At 40.5% G+C, this 14,182-nt stretch overlaps 1 protein-coding gene and 1 long non-coding RNA gene across 5 annotated transcripts; one reads left to right on the top strand and one right to left on the bottom strand.

The window, feature by feature from the left end:
• Window positions 1–3,883: 3,883 nt before the first annotated feature.
• Window positions 3,884–12,898, top strand: LOC124019221 (calumenin-A). Of its 4 annotated transcripts, none has more exons than XM_046334629.1 (7): window positions 3,884–4,038; window positions 4,828–5,049; window positions 9,722–9,903; window positions 10,126–10,292; window positions 10,417–10,477; window positions 11,263–11,462; window positions 11,678–12,898. In XM_046334629.1, the coding sequence occupies exons 2-7, from the start codon at window positions 4,829–4,831 to the stop codon at window positions 11,780–11,782; spliced, it is 936 nt and encodes a 311-aa protein (XP_046190585.1). In that variant the 5' UTR covers window positions 3,884–4,038; window position 4,828; the 3' UTR covers window positions 11,783–12,898. The 4 variants fall into 4 exon arrangements, with proteins under 4 accessions (XP_046190585.1, XP_046190581.1, XP_046190583.1 ...); XM_046334625.1 differs by having other exon boundaries at window positions 9,722–9,915; XM_046334627.1 differs by having other exon boundaries at window positions 3,903–4,042; window positions 9,722–9,915.
• Window positions 12,899–13,030: 132 nt separating this feature from the next.
• On the bottom strand, window positions 13,031–14,182 carry LOC124019222. The gene is made up of 2 exons (XR_006835754.1): window positions 14,147–14,182; window positions 13,031–13,789 (listed from the first exon to the last, which is right to left on the bottom strand). It is a non-coding gene; the product is annotated as an uncharacterized LOC124019222 (long non-coding RNA).

Here is a 14,182-nt window from a genome sequence, read left to right as displayed (position 1 = left end):
GTAAAGCAGACAATGAAAGCTCTTACAATATTAAATTATTGCATTTCTCTAAAACAGGCGTTTAGGCTACATGTCCACCACTAAGTAGCGTCTGCTAAATGACTTAAATGTAAATGTAAATGTAAGTCAAAACAGTAGGCCAAGTTATGAGGAGGAAAGGGACCAAATAATGACGGTGAGGCACATGGGCCACCATCAGCTTACTACACAACTTACACTGAGTATTACTTTCTTAGCTACAGTATACATATCTCCCTGGCATTTTAAATAATTTATGCGGCAGCATACAATATATTATTGGACTCGCCATGTTGTGCTGTGCTCACTTGAACAGGAAAGTAATTCTCTGGATTTATGGTGCTTTCAAGACAACTGGAAAAAACAAGGTTAAATCATGGCATCAGTGATCTTCAGGACGGAGCTCTAGAAATAGGCCTGAATTCCCGACTTGGAATTCAGAGTTGGATCACCGTTCAAAACATATTTTCCCAGTCGGAACTTGTTTTTTTCTGAGTTCCCAGTTGTCTTGAACTCACTGAAGTCTGAGATTTCCCAGTTCCGAGTTTCCGGTTGTTTTGAACACGGCAGAAGTCATGCTGGATTGACGGCATGGCTAATGTATTCAAACTTTTCTTACCCATGGTGTTGAATGTTTATCCATTTAAACTTGGAATAGAGACCCTTAAACCCAGACTTGGACCACACACCCTCTCCACTGATGAATAGCAGGCTAGTGATTGCTTTGCAACGCTTGCAGTTAGCCACTGATTCCTTCCAAACCACTCATTGTTGAATTTGTGATTTCCAATGTTGGATTGAAAAGGATTTTCCAGTAGATTGTTGATGTGATTCATGACGATGACTGCTTGTCTAGCTTGCTAGCTAAGATTTTGAAAGTATGATGTTGACATGATCGGTCCAATCAAAGCTACGGTAGATATAATGTGATTTTGGGGTGGCAGGTATTCTAGTGGTTAGAGCGTTGGGACAGTAATCAAAAAGTTACTGGATCGAAACCCCAAGCTGACAAGGTAAAAATCTGTCATTCTGCCCCTGAACAAGGCAGTTCCCTTGTAGGCTGTCATTGTAAATAAGAATTTGTTGTTAACTGACTTGCCTAGTTAAATAAAGGTTCAATTTAAAAACTTTGATATCATTTTATCTGTAGCCAAGGATCTTGAGCCTTCTTGGATGGGCTTTTCTGATTTAACTCTATGGCAGCACCCAAGGGGCTTGAATATTTGAGCTCTCCCCCTAGATGTTGCGGTGACGTAGTGTCCCCATGAATGTCAGAACACTGAGGCAATCATGGTGCAACTAGAGAACATTATCAACCCCTACGCTCTGTATTTTCCGCTGGCTGTCCCACCACCACGGAAAGCACCGAGCTAGGCTGAAACACCTGCATTTTGGAGCTGTCTTATTCAAAAAAGCAAAACAGAGACTATGTTTGTATGTAGCTTTATTCACTTTTATTTTAATACATTGGTTGCAAACTGGTATGTGACATGTATTAATGCCAAAATACCATCCAAAACATACACAAAAAAAACATCTATATATTGTTTTAGCTAAACAGCTGGGGCTCAAAACAGGTCGGTCTCTGCCCCACCGGCCCTGAATGACGGGTCGCCACTTCCCGATCCAGATGTTTTAGATAGAGATAACTTGGAGATATTGATAACTTAGGGAGCTAAATATAATCGCCTGCGGGACTCCTGTTGGGGTACCCTGGCCTACAGGGAGAAGGTGAGAGCCCTGGTGGATTGGTGCCAGGGAAATAACCTCTTTCTCAAAGTCAACAAAATGAAGGAGATGATCATGGGCTACAGGAAACGGCATAGAGAGCACGCCCCCATCCACACCGAAGCGAGCCACAGTGGAGATGGTCAAAAGCTTCAAGTTCCGCTGCGTGCACATCACTGAGGACCTGAGATGGTCCCTTCCCACTGACAGCTTGGTGAAGAAGGCGCAACAGCACCTCTTCAACTTCAGGAAGCTGAAGAAATTTGGCTTGGCCCCTAAGACCCTCAGGAACTTATACAGATGCACCATCAAGAGCAGCCTGTTCACCCCACTTTCATCTAGAAGACGGAGACAGTACAGGGGCATCAAAGCTGGAACCGAGAAACTGATTAACAACGTCTATCTTCAGGCCATACTGAACAAAAATATTAACGCAACATGCAACAATTTCAAAGATTTGACTGAGTTACTAGTTCATGTAAGGAAATCAGTAATTTGTAATACATTCATTAGGCCCTTATCTATGAATTTCACATGACTGGGAGTACATGGTCTGCAGTTTTGAATCCGGTTGGACCCACTACCAAACATTTAATTATCTGGCAACAGCTCTGGTGGACATTCTTGTGGTCGGCATACCAATTGCAAGCTCCCTCAAAACTGTGGCATTGTGTTGTGTGACAAAACTGCACATTTTACAGTAGCCTTTCTATTGTCCCCAGCACAAGGTGCACATGTGTAATGATCATGCTGTTTAATCATTTTATTGATATGTCACACCTTTCAGGTGGATGGATTATCTTGACAAAGGAGAACAAATTTGTGCACAACATTTCAGAGAAATAAGCTTTTTTGTGTGTATGGAACATTTCTGGAATTTTTTATTTCAGCTCATGAAACATTGGACCAACACTTTACATGTTGCGTTTATATTTTTGTTCAGTGTAGTTGGTGCCAGGTGCACCGGTTTGTGTCAAGAACAGTTTACCACTTATATAACTCAATATGAGGAAGGTGTTCCTATACTCAGTGTACACACCATTCACATACATGTATATTTATATTCCGTACTCTGTTTTGTTTTTTTGACATGGGGGTTTTGTACTGTGTATTTAAGCACTGTATTCTAGACATAGCTTCATCTATTATTTCTACTACTGGACATAGCATTTTAGTTACACTGTTTATACACACTACATATGTATTAATATGCATAGCTCACTCTAATTTATCTACTGCTGTACATACTGTATCATTCTTAGTATATAATATGTCAATTTATTGTGTATATAGTATAGATTGCATTTGGATTACTGTTACAGTGCTATTTGGGTTAATTGGATTTGTTCCGACATTTCAATATTTTTATTATTATTTGTGTACATGTTTGGCATTTTACTGCATTGTTATGAGCTAGTAACAAGCATTTAGCTGCACCTGCTATAACATCTGCAAAACGGTGTACTCGACCAATAAACTTTTATTCGATTTTTCAGTGAATGTTGCACATACATTCATACCAAAGTTAGTTGAGCCTACCTCCTTTGACAGTGAAATAGCGGGCAAAAAAAATAACAATTCATGTTAGGGCGACATCTAAACCCACACAAATTCAAACCCAAATGTTAAACAACATGTATTATACTGTAAATGTATTTATTTATTTACCCTCTACCATATCCATCTCCCCATAAATGTAACACCTAATCAGCTGCATATATTTAGGTCTCGTTCACGACACTGAAGCTAGCTAGTTAAAGTTGGCAGGTCCACTCAAGACTGACGACTGATAGACGGACTGAAACGCAGAACATGTTCACTTCACATGTATTTATATTTTATCCCATGTTCAACAGCAACTGCAAAACATTTCCATGTAAACTTCAGCGGATGATGACAGTTCTAGAAAGATTTACTCAAATTTGGGGACGTGGCAATTAGTAGCCAATCAGGTGCCCAGGATGAGATTTCGGACAAAGTGTCCACAGCTGAGATTTTACCCAATGTAAAAACATTCTCTAAAACACGATTGGTTCAAACACTACAACGCTTTTCGTGTAAGCCAATCAAACTTGAATACGATGTATAAATGTTTTATTATGGAACGTTAGGTCATCGTCCAAATGTGCCTTTTTGCTGAAGTGGACCAATCAAAGCTCGTAAAGGCTCAAATTTGTAATCTCATTGGATCTCCTTTAAGAAGGAAGGAGGCCGATGCTAGGGTGTGTTTATTAAACTGTTGACTTGTGAAACAGACATAGTGTAGATATTGTGTCTGGAATCATCAGGCAGGTAGGTAGGTAATACAATGATATTACTTCTCTTACACGCTAATATTGATAGTGTTACTTTGTATGATCAGCTAACCATTAACGGTAGGATATGCAATTCAGGCACATTCCAATAGTCTGACAAGAGAGCTAGCGGATAGCAGGCGTTCTTATTAGGATGAAGTGACTGAAGACAAAATATCTTACATTACAGTCAACAACTGATTTCTGTTGTATTGTTCCACATTTGGTAATGTAGCGAAATGTGACATATTACATAAAGTGTATTCCGTGTGTGAATGGTGTATACGTTGATACATTGTGTATGTTAACAAATTGTGCCTATATTTGTGTTCAGACAGCCAAACGCTACATTCTTTCCACTTTACCGTTATAGTGAGCAATGTTGATGTTGTGGTTCCCCTGATCTGCATTCAAATACTGTTAACAATATAACAACCGCAATGTTACAAATACCACATGACATCATGCATGCACTTCAGACATGTATTTAGGCTTTCCTGCCTGACTCATCTGTCCTATCCTGTCTAGAGGACTCATCTCTTTTCTTCCATTTTTAAATGTCCTATCACAAGTCTATGCTGACACGCTGCCAGCAGCAACAGTTTAATAAACAACCAACAGTTGAATATGTGAAACAAGTACTGTAACACCATAATGTCAAAGAGATGTTTAAATTCTGAAAGACTTTGAACAGCCTTAATGAGCAGCAGATGTGATGTTAACACTCTGGAGGTGGTGTCTTTAATCTTGCTCTCTCTCTCTCTCTCTCTCTCTCTCTCTCTCATAGGATGGAGATCAGGCCGTTGCTCATGTGCTTTGCCCTCTGCGTGGTCTATGCCACCAGTAAACCCACCGAGAAAAAGGAACGTGTTCACCACGATGCACCTCTCAGCAGCCGCGAGCATGACGATGCTCAGGGCTTCGACTACGACCACGATGCCTTCCTGGGACAAAAGGAGGCCAAATCTTTTGACGAGCTCAGCCCAGAGGAGAGCAAGCGCAGGCTAGGGTGAGTAGACTCAAGTCTCTGCCTGGCTGCGTCTCAGTAGTCCAATGTGGCCACCATTCCTCGGCTCGGCTGTGTATCAATAGTATCAAGTTGAGGGTAGGGCTGTGACGGTAATTGAATAACCGTGTAACTGACGATTATGGATGAAGAGCGTCATGAAAATAAAACCGTCAAAAGCGTTTAAATAGGCCTACATTCATTTTAGAATTATTATTTTGTATTAATATTATTTTCATGTCGATAAACTTTACCTAATAGCGGAAGTGTTTACTAATGATTGTAAGCAAATGTTTTGTTAACTTAGTTTGTCTATTGAACTTTCTACATCTCCTCCTCTTTACAGCTTTCATTTGCTTGAGCAGCTAATTGCTTGTAGAGTGGGATGTAGAGTGTTATAGGCTATGACATTTCAGTTAAAACATTGTTTGATGTGTGGACTTTTTTTTATATAGTACATGTTTTCATTGCTTGCTAGTAAATAAATCTGGTCTTCCTTAAAAAAAGTTTAGATGTTTCTGACTATTCATTAATTATTCAACAGCAGTTGGCAAGGTTGTTCTGGCTCTGAGGCATATAATGCACTAATGTTGTGTCAAATGGACAATTCACCAAGCCTCCAACCTGGCATGGTATAATTTGATACAGGATATTTAAAAAAAATTATAAACAAATCAATGCTGATCAAGCCCGGTTCTGGCTGATATGCTGCCCTAAGCTAGACCCAAAAAATTGCTGTCCTCCTATCCCCGCAAAGTAGAATAGTAGCCTAGGCCCGCAATGCACTTTTAGGAATGCCTATGTGGTAGGATACCATTTGTAAAATAGGCAATTTCCCATTAATTCCTGTCATCTGGTTACATTCATTTCTGTTAATGCATGTATTAATTACAGTAATTTACCGTTCTCATTCTTGTTTGCACAGTTCAAAACCTGCCACACTTGTGATAAACAAGTTTTGGTTTATTTCATATCCTCATTTACTCGCTCCATGTGAGCAGTGAGCATGTGTCTGGTTTCTCTGACCTGTTAATGTTGACGGAGCGTGCGCCTGAACACGCACAGAAGTACCTGGCCTGCTTTTCGCAAATGTCAAAAGTAGGAAAGTGCCCAGCTGGGCTTCTAAGTCATATTTTCTTCACATAGTAAGTCAACGAAGTCCATTACAATAGTTACTCACAGTATTTGAAAAATCTTTCCAACACTCTCCCCCTCCATAATCAAAGTCGCTGATAAATAGGTTAGGGACATGTTACGTGTATTTGTTTCTATTTTAATGATGGTCAATTTGATCTTCATTCTATAGCATAGAATACTATCTTTCATTGTCAATGTCTTCCAACCTACTCTCAGGAAAGCCTAAGGTAGGCCTAGGTTTTTGATTATGTTTTAGTGAAAATATAAATTTTTGCTCTTGTGTCTGAAGTAGAGTATGCTGGTGGTTTTGATTGTTGAATGCTTTTATGGGGTGTGTGTGTGTGTGTGTGTGTGTTTGTGTGAGTTTGCTGATTCTCTCTACAGAGAGAATGTCCATTCAGAAAGTTTCCTAAAGTAGCCTATCTGGACTAGGGCTGCAAATAACTGTTGGTCTCACAGTAATTGACCGTTAATTAACAAACACATTTAGCATCTCCTGGCTTCCACTCATAGCCTACAAGCCACTGATGCAGACCTTTGGAACATCTACATTTGAAAAAGTCTAATAATTTAGACATGTCTAAAGAAGCATGATATGAAGAAAATGTAGTCTATTTCAGAAGAACAGAATAGCATACTCTGAGTTGTCCTTATGTTAGGCCCTGATCTGGCTGAAATGGCTGAGGCCTGCACTAGTTATTATGCAGAAAAGATTTGCTTAGAATTCCGTGGCGTTATTTTATAGTATGAAGAATACATTTGGAAGAAAGCTGAATAAAATAGAAATTATATTTTCTCCAAGCGATTTGAGGGATTGTGCGGTTATTCTGTGTTGAGTGTTTAATAAAAAAATAGGTATTCCTATATGCTTAATTTAGAGTTATTTATGCATCTTTAGTTGTTATACAATCGTTGGGCTGTATGTTTTGAGGTATCCAGTTGGAATACCCTAATTGGTAGTTAGTCTTGTCTCATAGCTGCAACTTCCGTACGTAGAGTCGGAAGGTCGAGAGCAGTGCGTCCTCCGAAAAACAACCAAACCAAGCCGCACTGCTTCTTGACACAATGCCCACTTAACCCGGAAGCCAGCTGCACTAATGTGTCACCTGGCGACTGTGTCAGCCCGCCACAGGAGTCATTGGTGAGCAATGGGACAAGAAGATCCCTGCTAGCCAAACACTCCCCTAACTCGGATGACGCTGAGCCAATTGTGCTTAGCCCCATGGGTCTCCCAGTCGCGGCCGGCTGCGATAGAGCCTGGACTCGAACCCAGAATATCTAGTGGCACAGCTAGCACAGCTAGCACTGCAGTGCCTTAACCATTGTACAACTCGGGAAGCCCCGACTTTAATGATGTTTTGAAAAAAGTAGCTTGAAACGCATGAGCTTTGCTTAGTTTATACAGCCTGTGCAAAAAAAACTATATCAGTCACTCATTCACAATTTGACAAATATTTGATAATGCAGAGAATTTCACAGCAACATCCCCTTTGTGTGACCGTAATGCACCCCCAAAAAATTCATGCCTTTTGCGGCCAGTGGCCATTGTTCCCTTCTCCCTAAGTGCTGCGTGCTCCATCACGTGATCCGGTCTTTCTTACAGGCTACAAGTGAAGACAGAACAGCAAAAGCACGAACAGCAAAAGCACTAGCCAATGTCAATCTACTATCCCCAAAGTTCGACCTATTCTGTGCTAGAAATACATTTTACAAACATAGTCTGGAACCGTTGTGGGATGCGATATATCCCAAATGAATACAAAAACTAGCATGAGAACTTGTTTACGCAATGTTGCCGACGCAACACATCTGAATGTTTAGTTTAAAATGTTGATAAATTATTAGGCTATTTCTTCACATAAGCGCAGCAATGCGCACATGGTAGTAGGCTAAAAGCGCACATTTTCCATTAGCGGAAAACATTATCAAAAGTGACCGCAAATGCAATTATGCATTGTAATGCTTTTATTATAAAGGTGCATTTTTATGGTGAAAAAGATCTCCCCCAAACTTGAAACTCACGCGCTGCCTATTAGTTAGGCTCTACACCCCTTGTAATGTGCCTGATTTGAGAAGTTATTTGGCCACTTTAGTTGTGATACAAACCGTATTAAAACATATAGGGCTAGGCTAGATGAGGTGTTATTCTACGTTGCAGAATAATAGTGAAGACATCAAAACTATGAAATAACACGTGGAATCATGTAGTAACCAAAACAAACTGTTCAACATATCAAAATATATTTAATATTTGAGATTCTTCAGGGTAGCCACCCTTTTGTCTTGACAACTTTGCACACTCTTGGCATTCTCTCAACCAGCTAACCCCTGGAATGCTTTTCCAACAGTCTGGAAGGAGTTCGCACATATGCTGAGCACTTGTTGGCTGCTTTTCCTTCACTCCGCATTCAAACTCATCCCAAACTATCTCAATTGGGTTGAGGTCGGGTGATTGTGGAGTCTAGGTCATTCTGATGCAGCACTCCACTCTCCTCCTTGGTCAAATAGCCCTTACACAGCCTGGAGGTATGTTGAGTCATTGTCCTGTTAAAAAAACAAATGATGGCCCCACTAAGCGCATGCCAGGTGGGATGGCGTATCGCTGCAGAATGCTGTGCCTTGAATTCTAAATAAATCACAGACAGTGTTACCAGCAAAGCACCCCCGCACCATCACACCTTCTACCCTCCACCCGGCTTGTCCGGTGCTCATGCCTCGGCCGGCTCGTCAGGCTCGCCTAGGTGGCACGCCGGGTGGCGCCCCTAGAATTCTGAAATTCTTTCTAATTGCATAGCATCTACAGATTGTTGAAGAAAAATATTATAACCTGTGACCAGAAACAAGCTACATAGCTGCAATACCAGAATAAATTATCTAATGATTCTGCCTCTTCGTGGTAGAAGAGACAGAATCATTTGTTTCTTAATTTGTTGATTAATATTAGTAATAACCTGAATAATAATAATAATAATGAAATGCCATGATGATAACAATGTGTAATGGCTTTTTTCAATGAGGCCTTTATTAAGAAGCATATCCATGTAAACAAGTGTACAAATAAGAGTTGTGATCTCTCCTTTTTTTGACCCCTTATCCCTTGAACGGTTCTGTCGGTGACGTGTACATTGGCCTTGCCAATTACCGTTACCTCAAATTCCAAGACTGTCATAGCCCTAGTTGAGGAGCCAATCAGAGACTGTTCATGTAGTTTGCTACCTACAAGTTACCTGTATGTTAACGTGGCAGAGTAATGTAAAAGTACTTATTGCAATGTAAAACTAATGCTGTCACTCACACAAGGAAGTATGTTCTCTTTTCAGTAAAAGTTCATCAACGTATAGACTTGTTTGCCAGTAAATGGAGAGGAGGTAGAATTCCCCTTTCCCATCATCAGATTCAAAGAACAGGCTGTCACTTTCACATAGACTGATATTACATTTGTATTATAGTAAATGTAGTTTGTCCTCTTTTGAACTACATTTTTCATTTTTTTAAGTCTCTCTCTCTCTCTCTCTTGCTCTTACCCTTTCTGTTACAGTGTGATCGTAGAGAAGATTGATGGGGACAGTGATGGTTTTGTCACTGAGGTGGAGCTGAAAGCTTGGATTAAGAAGGCTCAGAAGAAGTACATCTATGAGAACGTGGACCGCCAATGGAAGGACTTTGATGTCAACAATGATGGCATGATCTCCTGGGAGGAATACAGGAACGTAACTTATGGTACCTATCTGGGTAAGAAGGGCATGACGTGAGCATGCATGAGCAGGAGCCCGGGAAATGCAATTGGTTCAAAACATAAATGTGTTGGTTATGATTGGTTGGATAATTGCAGGGCCTTTAGTATTAGTTTCACTGATTGGTTGATTTACCGTGTCAATTCAGGTCAGGGTGTATCACGTGTGATTGACTAGAGATCATAGCCGCTTCCCTTTGAACACACAGATGACTCGGAACCAGATGATGGCTACAACTACCAGCACATGATGGCGAGGGATGAGAGGCGTTTCAAAATGGCCGACCAGAACGGCGACCAGATCGCCAACAAAGAGGAGTTCACCGCCTTCCTACACCCAGAGGAGTACGACCACATGAAGGACATAGTGGTGCTGGTATGTGTGTTTCATTCTCTGTGTTCGTTAGATTAAATGTTATTTGTAAAAAATGAAACACGGGACCAGCGTTCACCGGTCGGCTCCCTGACCATCCTCCTCTTTCTCCTTGTTTACCCTACAGGAAACCATGGAGGACATTGATAAGAATGGTGATGGTTTCATTGACCTGAATGAATACATAGGTAAGGACTGAAGTGGACATACTGTGAGTGTACAAAACATTAGGAACACCTGCTCTTTCCATGACATGGACGGACCAGGCGAATCCAGGTGAAAGCTATGGTCCCTTAAATCAAATGTTACTTATCACATGTGCAGACTACAACTGTTGTAGACTTCACAGTGAAATGCTTGCTTACAAACCTTTCCCAATGATGCAGAGTTTAATAAATGATTAGAAAAAATGTAATGGTAACTAACACAATTGAATACACAAGAATGGAGCTATATACAGGGAGTACTAGTACCTGATCAATGTGCAGAGGTACAAGGTACTTGAAGTAGATATGTACATGAAGACAGGGTAAAGTGACTAGGCCTTATTGATGGCACTTGTTAAATCCACTTAACGCAGTGTAGATGAAGGGGAGGAGGCAGGTTAAAGAAGGATGTATAAGCCTTGAGACAGTTGAGACATGGATTGTGTATGTGTGCCAATCAGAGGGTGAATGGGCAAGACAAAAGATGTATGTGCCTTTGAACAAGGTATGGTAGTAGGTGCCAGGCACACCGGTTTGTTTTAAGAGCTGAAACGCTGCTGGGTTTTTCACGCTTAAAAGTTTCCTGTGTGTATCATTAATGGTCCACCATCCAAAGGACATACAGCCAACTTAACACAACTATAGGAAGCATTGAAGAAGTCGTTCCTAATGTTTGGTGTACTCAGTGTGTAGTCACTTTATTCTGAGGTCCCCATTCAATAGATGTACCGTATTGATGTTTCTACCTCCTCTCCTTCGTTTCCTAGGTGACATGTACAACCATGAAGATGAGATGGAGGAGCCAGACTGGGTTGCGACAGAGCGCGAGCAATTCTCAGAGTTCCGGGATAAGAACAAAGACGGGAAGATGGATCGGGAGGAGACTATGGACTGGATCCTTCCTTCAGACTACGACCACGCAGAGGCCGAGGCCAAACACCTCGTCTACGAGTCTGACTCAAACAAAGTGAGACAATCGCTCTTTCTCTCTTTCTCTTTCATCTCTCTCTTTATCTTTTTCTTTCACTCTCTCTCTCGTTCACTCTCTCGTTCACTCTTTCTCTCTTTCTTTCTTTCTTTCTCTCATTCTCTCTTTCTCCCCTTTTATTTATTTCACTCACAATATCTGTGTCTGTTTTAAACCTTGTGTTGACTAAATATCCTTTTTTGTTTTGATTTCAGGATGGAAAGCTCAGCAAGGAAGAGATCCTGAATAAGTACGACCTGTTTGTAGGAAGTCAAGCAACTGACTTTGGCGAGGCGCTGGTACGGCACGATGAGTTTTAGATGATTTAGTCCTAGCTAGATAAAACATTTTTATACTTGGTTTGATTTTTATTTTGTACGAAACATATTCATACAGTACATTGTCTCCAATTCGTTTGTGGTTGATAGCACCTAATAGTTACGTGTGTTTATATATACTGACTTCCCATCCCAACACTTCATTTTATTGTTCTGTTACGTACATAGGTAGTTTAGATTGGTCATTCTTTTTGCCTTGGTTTGAAACACAATGGTATACTCACAAGCACCGAATACTCCTTTTGGAGTTGTAATCATTTAAAATTCTTCCACCAAACCCTTCATATGTGGGAATGATTTGGTGTTTTTTACAGTCATGTTTTGAATGACACTGATTGTAGTGATAGCCCATCATTTCTTAGTATAGTTAGTAGATGAGAGATGCTACCCAACATTAGCCTCCTACATTTCCTTTTACCCAGTGTGTGCCTTCTCTGAGTAGTCTTTTGGGAGCTCAACCAATGAAACTGACACTAAATATCAGTGAATCAGGGGGTGATGGGAACATGAGTCCACTACAGTGAAATCATCCCTCACCCTGCTCTGTTTCTCCATAAACACTTTCTTTGACCCCCTTTTCTTCACATGTACTGTATTTGTCTATCATGACTAGGGCCGTTATTATTAGCAGTTCATCACTGCTTCTGTAGCCTTCTCCGCTGTCAATCACTGCCTCTCAGCAGTCTACAGTGGCTTCCTCTCCTTGCCTCCATCTGCATTAGTCTAGAAAAAAATGATAGGTGAAAGAAGTATGTTAGATGACCAATGTGAAACAAGAAAAGGAAAGCGTTTTGGACTATTGAGTAGCAGCACAAGTGTGAGAACGCATCTGTTCTATTGGTTAGAAATGAGAGCGTTTGTCCTTCCTTCGTGTGGGGCGTGCTGAACTGAAAGGTTGGTGCATTGCAGCGTCGTTGCTGAATTACGCTTGCTTAAAATTAAATTAAGATTATGTTGAAGTATTTACATAGTCAGCAAGTGTTTATTTTCTGAATTTATGCACAGAATGTATGGACATTCATATTTTGGATTGAATGCTGTACTTTTGATTCCACAGCCCATTTCTCAATAAAAAAAAAAACGAATTGAGTAAACTTATTTGTTCAAGTTTGAGCCTCAAGGCACGTCTTCTTTTTAAGAGTTTGTTTGTCTGGTTGTGTTTGTGTTAATGATTTTTGTTAAGACATCCAATAAATTGTGGTTGAAATAAAACACTGTCCACCACTGTTATAAAAGTGCATCATAATACAATATAAATCTTTATTTACCTTAGATATGTTACAATAAATCAACATTTTGAGTATTTCATCAAGGAGTAGATTCAATAAACCCTATTTGCCCTGAACTCACATTTTCAATCAAGTGTTGGGGAACCTTAGATGGTTTATTGAATCCACCCCAAGACCCCCCATTCTGGAGATACAAAAATAAAAGTGCTAAACTCATATTTTTCTTCATTTTTTTTTCATGCATTGCTATTTTTAGACTGCAGCTTTAGTAAGCTAATATATGCCATCATCAGAAAGGTTCGGTCAATATTCAGAATGAAATGTACATGATTCATTACGGTCTTAAACAGGGTGTGATTTGTGGGGGAGAGGAGAGGCGAGAGAGAGAGGTGGATAGGAGGAAGAGAAAGAAAGAGCAGGAGAAAATGAACCCCTTTTTGGCTCTCATGGTGTGCTAAGGGGTGATCCCATATGAATAAGAAATAAAATGGCCAACAATACCACCACAAACCCTATACAAATCACACACTGATTATGATAATAATACTATGGAGTTTGGAAAAGTTCTCTGACAGTAGGACCTTCCTGGTATGAAGCAGTGGAGGTAAGGGGTGGTCAGGTGTTGGCTGTTGGGGATGGGCTCCTGATGGACTGAGACCACCGTCACAGTTTATGCTGTGGAGACCTCAGTCTTGGAGGCTGAAACTGAAGTCTCTTCAATCTGCTTTCCGAACACAGTCTCCATGATGCAGGCGTTAAACTGAGGGAGAAGTAGATAGATTTATATGACAGACAATGAACATGATACGGTTGTGTGTCCTGTTCTGACTCATTTACATTACATTTAAGTCATTTAGCAGACGCTCTTATCCAGAGCGACTTACAAATTGGTGCATTCACCTTATGACATCCAGTGGAACAGTCACTTTACAATAGTGCATCTAAATCTTAAAGGGGGGGGGGTGAGAAGGATTACTTTATCCTATCCTAGGTATTCCTATCCTAGGTATTCCTCACCTCTGATGTGCCTCATTTCGGAGTGTTTGTCAATGACTGAGTGTGTGTGTGTGCCACTATGTTAGTGTATATCTATGCAGTTCGGGGGTTATAGACTCACCTGTTTGTTCATGAAGGCGTAAATAAGAGGATTGTA

This window comes from Oncorhynchus gorbuscha, unplaced genomic scaffold, assembly GCF_021184085.1.
Source record: "Oncorhynchus gorbuscha isolate QuinsamMale2020 ecotype Even-year unplaced genomic scaffold, OgorEven_v1.0 Un_scaffold_8:::fragment_2:::debris, whole genome shotgun sequence".
In the NCBI taxonomy this organism is placed as follows: Eukaryota; Metazoa; Chordata; class Actinopteri; order Salmoniformes; family Salmonidae; genus Oncorhynchus; species Oncorhynchus gorbuscha.
Note: the sequence above shows the minus strand (reverse complement) of the source record. Positions and strands in the feature narration are given on the sequence as shown.